The 13,104-nt window shown below is 38.4% G+C and overlaps 1 protein-coding gene across 2 annotated transcripts in view; it reads left to right on the top strand.

Moving 5' to 3' along the window:
* Window positions 1-1,504: 1,504 nt before the first annotated feature.
* The window catches only part of SCFD1 (sec1 family domain containing 1), a 94,642-nt gene continuing 83,042 nt past the window's right edge, over window positions 1,505-13,104 (top strand). Inside the window, exons 1-4 of one of the 2 annotated variants that reach the window (XM_019654285.1) lie at window positions 1,505-1,601; window positions 6,078-6,148; window positions 8,697-8,785; window positions 10,737-10,827. In XM_019654285.1, the coding sequence (XP_019509830.1) occupies window positions 1,559-1,601; window positions 6,078-6,148; window positions 8,697-8,785; window positions 10,737-10,827 (294 nt within the window). In that variant the 5' untranslated portion in view covers window positions 1,505-1,558. Of the gene's footprint in view, window positions 1,602-6,077; window positions 6,149-8,696; window positions 8,786-10,736; window positions 10,828-13,104 lie in introns of those variants that run through there. The other variant, XM_019654286.1, reaches the window with a different exon arrangement.

Raw genomic sequence — 13,104 nt, 5'->3', positions numbered from 1 at the left:
TTTCTCAAGATTCCCCATATAATTCATGATGCAGTAACAAACTTTCAGCTTTAAGATGAATAAAGTCTAAGGATCTAATATGTAATATGGTGACTATAGGTCTGAGGATCTAATATAAAAATGATAACTGCATTATATAATTAAATTTGCTGAGTAGAACTTTAATGTTCTCATATGGTGAGGGGTGTGATCATTAGGTGGGAGAAACCTTTCACTAGATATAATCAAATCACTATGTATACTTTAAATATCTTACAAATATTGTATTTGTAAATTATACCTCCATAAAGTTGAAAAAAAATTATGCAATCAAAATATGTAGGTTCAATTCTAGGGCATTTCCTAATGGTATTAAAAATAAGATCACCCGTCTTAAGTTTCCTAAAAATAAACTACTTTTATTTGTGAAACAGAGAAGTTAATGTTTTATAGAATTTTGCTTTTTGTGTAATTGTTAGGGTATCTTAATTGATTTCTCATAAATTGGAAACTTCAAAACAGTTTTTGAGGCCCAGGATCTATAATTTCATTTCAGAATTTGATGCAGCTTCAGAATGAACATGCAATAGCTAATGCAATATCAGTGAACTCTATTGGACATATAGGAAATGAGTTGTCATTGTGTATCCATATTTGACATCCAGTAAAATCTATGGATTATGGAGTACTGCATAGGGAATAGAATCAATAGCATTGTAGTAGATATATACGATTTCAGAGGGGCAATAGATTGGGAGAGGGGGGATATCACTTTGTGAGGGGTGAAATGTCTATTACATTGTTTTGTACACTTGAAACTAATAAAATATGGATTAAATTAGGAATCAATATTGGATACATTTTGTCATCACATGGCTTCAAGTGCACATTAAAACACTAGACTATCCCCTTACCCCCTCTCCCACAAAGTAATTTGTGGCTTTAGTTACCAAAGGGAAGGGGGAAATACCAATTCGCAGTTTTGCACCCACCTGGCTCCTGTGTCCATGTAGGCAAAATAACACCATAAAGCTATACCATTTTGCCTCCTAGATGACATTGAGAAGCCTGCCAGATTAGAGCCGTGCTCCAAAGCCGCCTGTTTCCCAGTAAAAGGGAGCAAAGAGGAAATAGGAGGCAGCTAGCTTTTAGGTGCCTACTTTGTTCCAGGAGCTTCATTTACGTTGGTCCTGTGATCCTGAAACCCCTAAGTATTCTCACCAGTTTAGAGATCCGTTCAGACAGAGAAACAGAGACACAGTTCAGCATTTAGTTATGTTCGTAGCACTACACCACGCTCGTACCCGAAGAGCTCAATTTAAAGCGGCTACCGCTCCAGAGGCTGTGGCGATTAAACAGAATAAAACTGTCTCCCATTCCGCCGCTGAAAAACACCGTTACTAATTTCCCAAGTTTTGTGGCGAGTTGAGGTTGTGGAAGGATTGCTCTAGAGGAGGCGGGGTCGACCCACAAGAACTTCCTTTGGCCCCGCCCCCGGGCTTTGCTTCCGGGGCGGCTGCGCGGCCACGTCATCCTCGGGCTGCGCTGGCCAGCCTGGCAGTGGCTGGTGGCGGCCAAGATGGCGGCGACTGCAGCAGCTAGTATTCGAGAGAGACAAACAGGTACCTACTTATTTATTCCCTTCTCCCTGCGGTTTTGCGCCTGCCATAGGGGTGTCCTCTTCCTCTGCTTGACACCCTCACTCGGTCGCAGTGCCTGCAGCTGGGAGACAGACCTCCAGGAGTTTAATCCAGTTCCCGAAGCCCCGCGAGTCCCTCCCCTTTTCAGTTTTTAAGGAAGAGATGCCATTGACTTGAGAACTCGGCCCCTCTTTAGTGCTGCAGAAGGGACTTTAGGAGTGGGCCGGTTGCTGTGGTCCTGCTCTTGTCTCTTTCCTACTGGGCCTCAAAAGGCCATCATGACAAGATCTGGCAAGCTGACGTTTTCTTTCGTTTGTGTTGTCACCTGTGAGGTCTCCGGGTTTGTTTCTGTACGTGGTTCAGTTCTCTCCCAGTTTTAATGGTGAACGAGTTTCATATTCTGGCAGTTTCACCACTATTACAAAATTTAAGTATTTTCAGAGCAGCTTAACGTTCTGCCATTTCTCTCCTTTGGACCAATCTTGTGGGATTGCCTGAATAGAAATATCTGGTGATAAAGACTTCCTTCTTCAGCTTGCTGGAATGGGATTTAAGAATGGCAAAACGGATAAATTAATAGCTTTCCCGTTTTAACTGACAAATTAACATTTTAAAACTACATGTTAGTAGTTTAATCTTCGATAGAGCATGGTTATATAGCTTCTGTTTATACAGTCAAATATAGTTTTAAAAAGTACATATTTCTTCCTTTAAGCATTGATAATCTTTCCATCTTAGATATTTTTAGTTTTGCTTGCTTTTTAATAAACTTCTGATGACAACTTGCATTATACCTGTTAGCTACAAACTAATGGTTTATATACCTGTTAGCTAATTGTCTTGAAAGTTGGCAAGCTATTAATTTTGAGGAGCTAATAGAAATAAGCCATCAAGAATGTGCATACTTGAAAATTATGTCTCTTATATTCATGCTTTTTTACGTATAAATCTGAATAGGAAAATAACTGGCTACAATTACTATGACCTATAGAAGGGATTTTGGCTGTGCTTGATTCCTGCCTTTGGAATTCAAAGAAAAAAATTAATGATAGACTTCAATCTAATAATGACACAGAGCATATTGAGTTGTGTTCTGCTTTTCCCAGTAGATGATTTTGTATAATTTATCAGATTAAGTCAGACGTAACTTAAATATATGAAAGTCCCAATAAGAGTTGGGGAATATCTGCCATTCGTTTTATCTGTGTAAGCAAGTAGAAGCCCCACTTGTCTTAGAGGTATGGTTCTGACAGCTTAATGAAGCTTAGTGAATTAGGTCATACTACATATTAAAATAAGAAAATAAGGTGTGAAAGAACACTGTACCAATACACAGGAACTTTTTGAAAAATGAGATTTGGTGGTAGTTTTAATATGCAGAAACTGCATAAAATTTTAAATCTAATAGCATAATTTCAATTTCTGTGGAAATAAACTTCATGATAGCAATATTTCACATCATTACTATTGTAGTTTATGCTTATGCCAGGTTAATCATTTATCAAAATTTGTACTCTAGTTGAGTGCTATCTTATTTTCAGAGGAAGGAAAACCCCTTTATATGTTCTATAGTAGCAGAAGGTTATAGTTGTAAAAGATTAACTTTTTGACCTCACGCTGATGCCTATTGAGAATGTTTTGGGAAATGACTCACAATCCTAAAATATTGTAGACAGAATTCTTTGTTACCAGTTCCGTCATGCTGTTGCATGTTCTTGCTCAGCTGTCCCACTTCTCAAAATCAGAGAGCCGCAGGTCAACTGCTTTCTCTCCTGTGATCTCATGTAGGCTCTTGGCTTTACATACTCTCTGTATACTGATGGTTCCCAAGTTTATATCTCCAGCCTGGCCCTCTCATCTAAACTCAGTTTACCCCATATCAGTTACTGGCAACTCCATCCTTGTGTTGCTCAGGTCAGAAGCTTGGAAGTTTTTTTAACTTCTGTCTTTCATAACCCACATTAGATCTGTCAGTAAATCTTGTCAGCTCTACTCTGAAAATATTTCCAGGATCTGACCATTGTCATTGCTGCCACTCAGGTCTAAGCCACCATGAATTTCTGCAATAACTGCCTATTTGGTTTACTTGCTTTTACATCCCTGTTTTTCATTTTTCTTCACACAGTACTCAGGTGCCACATATTTGCTCAGAACCCTCCAGCTGCTTCCCGTTTCAATCATGGTAACAGCCAAAATGACCTTCTAGTGGTCTACAAGGCTCTGTAGACCTGATCCCCACTTAACTTTTTGACCTCGCTCCCTGTTACTCTCTCCGTTCCTTGAACACACCAGAATGTTCCCACCTCAGATTTCCTCTATCTGGAATATTCTTTCAGAGATATCTGTGGCTCACTCCCTCACTTCCTTTCGGTCTTTACCCAACTGTTAACCTTCTCTGGAGGCCTTTCCTGACTATATTTAAAGTTACACCACAGCTCCCTCTCCTCCTTTCCCTTTCTTGTTTTCTCCATAGCACTTATCATGATCTCACATACCACGTGTTTTAGTTATTTTGTTGTCTTTCTCCCCCACCTAGAATGAAAGCTACTTGAGGAGAGATAATTTTTATTCAGTCAGTTTCGTTTAGTGCCAACAGCTAGAGCAGTGTCCAAAGATGGTAAACACTCATTAAACATTTGTTGAATGAATAGTAAATATAGTTGAGTATATAGCGAATGAGTGAAGAAAACTTTCCAAGCAAGGATGAAACTACTTTAACCAAGTCTGGGACTGTAGATAGTATGTTCAGGGTTAATAAAGAAAACTAGTTTGTCATTTCAGTTAAAAGCAATGGTTTTAGCCTTTGGGGAATTACTCTGATGAAAGTAAAATTACATTCTTGTATAGTATATGAACACAGGCTTGTACTTTATTAACAAACCCACTGGGTCAGAATCCCTATTACAAATTAGCGAAGGCTCAGAGTTGGGGCTATTCACCTAGATGGGGCTGAGAAGGCAAGTGCCTGCTGTTACTGACTCTTTCCTTTAGCTAAGGCCTGCCTCTGGAGAACACCGTACATGTGGGGCTCACGTGCAGCTCAGGCTGGGGTTCTTCCTGGTTGTCCGGTGTCAAGAGTGTACACAGCTGTTCCTAGAAATAAGACTTTTCTCTCTCTCGGGCTGTGAGTACCAGGGTGGTGGTATCTGTGTTGCCTGGAGGTGGGAGGAAGAGCTCTTTTAAAGCAGGTGGGACATTTAACCCTGGAGCACCTTCTATGCCTCCTGTATTATTTCAGTTTTAAGTACCAAATGTGTTTTTTTTTGTTTATGTATTTTTATGTAATACCATAACACCTGTGAGCTTCTGAAGTAGGTGTGAATTAATATTGGCAATGTGTGTTATTGGCTGGGCATTAGGTACTAACATTTAACCAAAATATTATGTCTGTATGTACACACACATAAATATACACATACAAATATACCACTGAAGTGCAATTTCTTATTTTACCTGCCTCAAGGAATAAGCATTTAATAGAAGTTTTACTAGTGAGTGAATATGCTATAAATTAATACACAGGTGATTTGAGTACTATATAATTCTCTGGTAGGAGTCGGGCTTGTAGATTATTCTGTATTACTTAACGAAGCCTAATCAAAATGCTTTTAAAAATCAACCAAGTAGATTTTAGTGTTGCCAATCTTTTAAAATTAAATCACCTGTTGAGTACCCTCCCTTGACTATTTGGCCATCTTAACTTCACATTGAAGTATATTGAGATTTATGTTTTCCTTAGAAAGTATATCAGAATCTGCTATAACACATGAACAGATGCACAATAAAAAACACAAAGTACTATAACATATAGAGCATAACCAGTGTGATTTTAGAAATTATTTTCTTAGCAGGAGTTTTCACTTATCTATCATATCTATGGCAAATTCTCACTTTTTCCATGGACCATATATTAAGCAATATAACTTTTCAATGAATCTGACAAGACAAATTGGTCCTAAAATGTACTCCAAGATAACTAACAAAATAGACCTGATATGTGAAGATTTTGTGCATGAACCAACTAACTATATCATAGGTAATTGTTTTTAGAAAGACTGACCGTAACCTGTGCTTTCAGCCATGCGGCACACAGCAGCCCCAGTTATCTATTGAGGCCACTGCAAGTTCATGATTGACAACATTTCTTTTTGCATCTATATAAAATGTAGTGTGGAATTGTCAGGAGAAGTGGAAAAGGCTTCCTTGTGAACTTTTTTCACATTTTCATGTAGGGACAAATGCCTGTTGTATTTTAGAAAATCCCAAATCCATGCCAGTTAGCTGTTGATGGTATGCACTTACACGTCTGACCCTACTCCACACATCCAGCCCTTTGATCAATCAGTTTTACTAGAGTGATTTGTGTATTTCGTTTTGAGGTAGTAAATAATAAATGTGGGGAAAAGTGAAATCCTAAAAAACAGTGGTAATATTTAATGAAACTATTTTCATTTCCAGTGGCTTTGAAACGTATGTTGAATTTCAATGTGCCTCATGTTAAAAACAGCACTGGAGAGCCAGTATGGAAGGTAAGAGTTTATTTTAATGGGGAAATATTTTCTCAGCTCTTATTGGTGGTGATTGGAGGGAATTTCTTGTTAAGATGGAACAGTAGCACGTTTTAGTTTTAATGCATAAATTTATTTAACATGGCGTCTTTTTTTTTTTTTTTTTTAAGATTCTGTTGGAGAACTGGGGAATTGGGGAAGGGGAACAGCCAGGTTGTTGTCCTTCAGTCTTAGTGTGGAGGGTGCAGCTAGCTCAGCTCCAAGTCCAGTTGCCATCCAGCTGCCTGTTGGAAGCTCGCAGCCACTCAGCTCAAGGTGCTGTGTTCAATCTTAGTTGCAGGTGGGCAAAGCCCCCCATCCCATGTGGGGGTCGAATTGGAAATCTTGTTGCTAAGAGCGCGCACACTAACCATTGAGCCACCCACCCGGCCGCACGTCAGCAGTTCAGGGCAGGTCAGCTCAAGGTGCCGTGTTCAATATTAGTTGCTGGTGGGCATAGCCCACCATCCCATGCAGGAGTCGAACCGGCAACCTTGTTAGGAGCATGTGCTCTCACCAGCTGAGCCATCCTGCCGCCTGTTGGCAGCTCAGCCTGGGCAGTGCTCACTGGCCCATGTGGGAATCGAACCGGCGTCCCTGTTGCTCAGAGCTCTCACTCTTAAACAACTGAGCCACTCGGCTGGCCCCTTAACATGACTTCTTAATGTGAATCTTTTTTATAAACATTTTAAGGAGTGAGACAGGCGATGATAGTAACATTCATCTAGGGCAGCGGTTCTCAACCTGTGGGTCGCGACCCCTTTGGGGGTCGAACGACCCTTTCACAGGGGTCGCCGGTTACTCATATGTGGGCATATCTGCATGTGGGCCTGGAGACGGATAGAGGTGTGGTGTCTCGGTTCCTAAGACCATCAAAGATATGTGTTTTCCGATGGTCTTAGGCGACCCCTGTGAAAGGTTGAGAACCGCTGATCTAGGGAATCCAGCCGATGTCTTAGGTGGGACCTCACTGATAGGTCTTTACTTGGGTTGATGTCGTGCTCCTCAGCTCTGCAAGTTCAGAATTTGGATCTTGCAAGCTTGCTCAGCATTAGTCAGACTCAGGAGACTGTGCATTTTAACAACTCTTAAGAGAGTGATTTGTAAACCAAAATGCCACTTTATTTTTCACATGTGAAATTATCAGTGAAACTGTTTTAATTGGATCAGAAAGCAATCTATAATCTTTCTCCTTTGAGAAATGCTGGAGAACCTTTTAAACATTCCTGTTCTTTGAGCACCTTCCTTCTAAACTTCATGCTCACTCGAGCTCTTTCTTCAAAGAGATTATAATAGAGTTGATTAGGTTTACACTTATTAGTTCATAATCACTTTAAATGCCTCTCTTGCTAAGAATTAAGAACAAGTCAACTTGGTTACAATTTTGGGTTTTTCAGAAACTCTCATGAGTCCTTACAAATCCTTTGGGTTGACTCTGAAGATGGTAAAAGTCATCTATATTGAATTCATAGTTTAAGCTTCAGCACGTCCCCTAATTTTCCACTTCCTTCATCTTTATTTGTGGGCCTCTTTTCATTGCCTCTTCATAAATTATACTTGTTTATTATTTCCAAATTTGAACTTTTGAATTACATAACTTGAGAATTTCTTGGATATAGATGTGTCAAACTCTTTCCTACCATCACTTCTATATCACAAGATTAATAATGTAGATATATTGAGATTTAAAGAGGAAAGGTTTGTGAGGTATGCAACATCTAACCTTATAACTAGAGTAGGAAGATTTTTAGCTTTTCTAAAGGAAATGCTGGCATTCAAAAAAACCGTGTTTTTATGATAGCAGGTTTCATTCTCATTAGCAATTTATTACTCCATAAAGAATTATTGAGGTGGTTGTGAAAAACACTCGTGGAATTTTCTCTTTTATTTGCCTTAACTCTAAAACTAATTAAGAGTTAGAAGACCCAGTTGGAGTTCTTATTGTTCCTCAAATGTGTTATAGTTTTAATACTTTTAGAATGTGAGGAAATGCATGGGACAGAGTAAGGTGAGCAAGTACTCTTTAGGGACTTAAGTTTTAAAATGAGTTTCTTATTAACCTGAGATGTTTAAATTACTAAATTTTCTTTACAGGCTTGGAACTTGTTATGCATTAGGCTTGAGAGTAACTAATATTTACTTTTCTCTTTTTAGAAAGGATATATGTGAACTGGGTAAGGGGGTGTATGTGGGTTTGCTGTATGTTCAGAGTCCTTTATTATAACTTAAGATGAAGATTTTATAGTCTCTAGTGTGTTTTTTAACCTAGAAAAAGTATTCTGTAAGAAGAAATTTTTATGAATATTAATTTGGTTTAGACTAAGTAATAATGCTTTTAAGAATAGATTACTACATGATTGAACATTTTGGTAAAAAATGATGGAAAATATTAAATTGAGGTAAGTATAAGAATTCAACATACATGATTTATTAAAATAAAATGTACTTTGATATTGTCCTTCATATGGGTTCTGTATTGACTGTTCACTGATAATGATGTTGAAAAAGAACATTTTTATTTTTTAACTAGGTGCTCATTTATGACAGATTTGGCCAAGATATCATCTCTCCCCTGCTGTCTGTGAAAGAGCTGAGAGACATGGGAATCACTCTGCATCTGTGAGTTGTAACATGTTTCTCATAATAACATTTGTTGTCAGATACATTGTTAAAGATTTCTTTGGACACCTTAATGTTATAAGTTACAGTACTTGTATAGAACAACATTTTTACCCCTTATCTTTTATTTAACCCTTTACTTCTGAAGTTAAAAATAATCCTCAGTCTGAAGCTTTCTAATTTTAGAATTTAAATTTTCTGTCTTGTGTCTTTTCCAACAGACTGGGTTAGTTCTTACGTGAAGGAAAAGAACTGGTTGTCTTAAGGTCCCTTCCAGCTCTGAAATTTTATTCTTTTAATTTAAGTATACTTTTTCAAAAAGGAATATCTACATTAATTTACCATTAATGTGAAAAATTTAGGTAACTATGAAATAATGACTGTTAATCACCATATGAGGCTATCTATGTTGTCTTACCTACTGAACTTATTTGATTATATTATGTCTGATACGTTTGATAAATAAAACAAATTGCATGTGCCTCTTTCACTCTTTTTTACTAAAATATTGTACATAGAAGGATATAAGGTGCCAAAAAAATGTATACACATTTTAAAAAGGAAAAAAACTATATGAAAATTGTAATACAATGAATGACGCCAGCATTCATTTGATTAACGTCATCTTTTGCGCGAACGTCATATTACAAATTGCTACTGTAATTAATTCAACTTCAAAAAGTAGTACATAGATAACAGCTCTTAAAATGTGTACCTTTTTTTTGACACCTCTGGTATATAGAAGATTGTGTATAGACTTGCTTATAGAAGGATTACTATTGCAGAATATTGTATAAATAGAAAGTTAGCCATGTTTCCTGATACAAGCATGGTAAAATCTTACAATGAAAAAAGACATTTCTTGGGCCGGCCAAGTGGCACATTGGTTAGGAGTTGGCTTGGGACACCAGCTCTGAGCAGCAGGGCCCCAGTTCGGATCCCACATATGAGGGCCAGTGTCACTGCATCCTCTACAGCTAAGATCATGAACAACAGCTTTATCTGGAGCTGGGCTGTCCTGAGTCGCCGGCAATGGTGTAGGCTGCAGTGGGGCTGGCCAGCAACAGGCATGAGCTTTCGTGAGCTGCCATGAGCCCTGTGAGCGGCCGTCCAATGGCGGTGAGCGACTGCCTCACCCGGGAAGAGTGCAATGATGGCACCAATGTGGGCCAGTGAAGCGACGTCCCCCACAGCTAGACTGAAGAACAAAAGGACAGCAACTTGTCTGTTCCCCTTCCCTAATTCCCCAGTGCTGTTCCCCTCCCCCAATTCCCCAGTAAAATATTTAAAAAGAAAAAAAGACATTTTGTGATTTGATATTGAGTATTTGAATGAATATACTCCCTGAATTATAAAAAGAGAAAACTTTGAAGTGATTAAAAAAAAACCTTCAAGATGCTTAGATGATCTCTTGTGCGTTCTTTATGAAGCAATAAATACAACAAAAAAATTGTCTTAGTTTTAAGGAAGTGTTTATACCTTCATTTAAAATATATTATTGATTTTATTTATGGTTAATTTTTTTCATTGCTTCTAAAGTTTTTTCGGCTTTTCTGTTTTCCCCCTCTTCAAGAAATTCACCCTCCTCTCACTCACCTTCCCCTGACCATATTTCTATGAAAAAATGGGGAAAAAATTGATTTTGAATGTACTTTAGTTCTCCATCGAGGAGAATATTGGTAAAAGAGACTGACCATAAGAAGTATTAAAAGTAAGGCATTTAGAATAAAGGAAATGATGCTAAGAACAGATTAGCATCTTACTAATAAATAGTGTTAACATTGCTGTAAGAAGAATGCTGGTTAAATGAATAATTGCAGCAAGAGCTTTTAGAGTACTGACTTCTGTTCTTGACCTGGTGAGCTCCTAGTTTGAGAAATACTGTGTTAAACTATCTTCTTAGGTAAGCGACTAAGTAAAAAATGAGCGTTATATCCTTTATGTCTTCTAGGCTTTTGCACTCTGATCGAGACCCTATTCCAGATGTTCCTGCGGTGTACTTTGTAATGCCAACTGAAGAAAATATTGACAGAATGTGCCAGGTAATGGGAGTTCTTATTTTCCTGACTCTTGAATGTGGAAACATTTTTTTTCCAAAAAAAATTCTTAGATGTCCAGTGCGAAGAATCAGAAATTCCCTTACCCAATTTGTTTTTTCAGACTGTCTTTGAATCTGAAATGCTAGACTGAAAGGTTAAAAATGTGGGGCTGAAGAAGCATTATTTTGATTAAGACTTTGAGTCAGCTTTAAAAGACAGAAAACCTAACTATATAGCTTTGAAAATATGGTTTTATTTTTCTAAGATAATGGGAAGCCTGGGAATATGAAGTCTAGTACAGCAGCTCTATAAGGTAATAAAATACTCAGGCTCCTTACATCTTTCTGATATAACATCATTAGTTTGTTGATTTTCATTGTCTTGTTGCTTCATGGATGCAAGGCAGCAGCTGCAGCTGTAGACATCACATCTGTGTTCAAGGCAAGAGGAAGGGGAAAATGGATATGCCAACCCTAACTGTTCATCTTGATCAGGAAAGCTAAGCTTTCCCAGAAACTCCCAGAAGACTCATTTATGTCTCACTGGGTAGAATTATAGCTTGAAGGAAAACCAAAAAAGTTAATATTTAGATAAGCATATTGCCACCCCAAACAAAATCTGGTTTCTATTAGCAAGGAAGAGGGAGGCAATGGATATTGGATAGGTAGCTAACAGTGTCTACCACAGATCACAAGTATCTTGTTATTGACTGTTGAATCAAGTTACTAATTAAATTGTTAATGAAGATTACATATTTTGTGTCCTGTGTAGCTATACCTGGCTTTCTCTCTTACACTGCATAAACCCAACTATGCCATTTTTAAAAGAGGTACATTTATCAATTCCTTCCTCTTCTTTTTTTTTAATAACAGCTTTATTGAAATATAATTCACATACCATAAAATTCACCCATATAAAATATATAGAGTACACAGTGGTTTTCAGTATATTCACAGAGTTGTGCAACCAGCACTCTAATCAATTTTAGAATAATTTCATCTCCTCAGCTGTTACATCCTCCATTACCCAACCCCCATCCCTGAGCTACTTTTTGTTTCTATATATTTGCCTATTCTGGATATTACATATGAATGGAATGATATACATGGTCTGTTGTATCTGGCCTCTTTTAGCATATTTTCAAGGTTCATCCATATTGTAGCACATATCAGTACTTATTCCTTTTTATTGCTGAATAATATTCCACTGTATGAATATAAGGTGTGATCAAACAACACGGTGAATGTTTAAATTAAAAAAATATATTACAGTAAAAGACACATTGCCATCAACCCCCCTCAAAACACTCCCCCTCACTTTGAACACACGCCATCGTTCTTGCTACTTTCGGAAGCAGTTCTGGAAGTCCTCTTTCATGAGTGTCTTTAGTTGCGCTGTCATGTCTCCCTCGATGTCCTTAATAACAAAACGTTTACCTCTTATGGTCATTTTGACTTTGGGGAAGAGCCGGAAGTCCCACAGTGCCAGATCTGGTGAATAAGATGGATGAGGACACACCGTAATGTTTTTATTTGACAGAAATTGCCGTATACCAGAAGCAGTGTGTGACACGAGCATTGTCATGATGGAGGATGAATTATGGCACACTTAAAAATACACCTTCTTGATGGCTCTTTTAAGAGCTCGCTCAAGAGTGCGAGCTTCTGAGCAACAGGGTCACCGGTTCGATTCCCATCCCAAACTGAGCTGCCAGGATGGCTCCACTTAAAAAAACAAAACAAAAAAAAAACCTCCTCTCAACCATAGCTCACACCCAGCTGACTCACACACTGTTACTAAGGTTCGATGCTTCTCTTCCCATATTAAAGATCCCTGCCTTGCTGTTGGATGGCACTCGGCAGCAGCATTCACTGTATTTTGTGATCACAACAGAAAGGCTCCGTGTCATAAACATCGCTTCTAATACAGCAATTTTTGTCAAATGAAAACATTACAGTGTGGGGAGACCAGGTGGCTCAATTGGTTGGAGCACATGCTCTGAATAACAAGGCTGCCGGTTCAATTCCCACATGGGCTGGTGAGCTGCACCGTCCACAACTAGATTGAAGACAACGACTTAAGTTGAGCTGCAGCCAGGCTGCCGCTGGGCTGACAGATGGCGCAGTTGGTTAGAGCATGTGCTCTTAACAACAAGGTTGCTGGTTTGATTCCCACATGGGATGGTGGGCTGCGCCCTCCGCAACTAGATTGAAAATGGTGACTGGACTTGGAGCTGAGCTGCGCCCTCCACAACTAGATTGAAGGACAACAACTTGACTT

The sequence above is a fragment of the Hipposideros armiger genome, unplaced genomic scaffold, assembly GCF_001890085.2.
Source record: "Hipposideros armiger isolate ML-2016 unplaced genomic scaffold, ASM189008v1 scaffold_218, whole genome shotgun sequence".
Lineage (NCBI taxonomy): Eukaryota > Metazoa > Chordata > Mammalia > Chiroptera > Hipposideridae > Hipposideros > Hipposideros armiger.
Note: the sequence above shows the minus strand (reverse complement) of the source record. Positions and strands in the feature narration are given on the sequence as shown.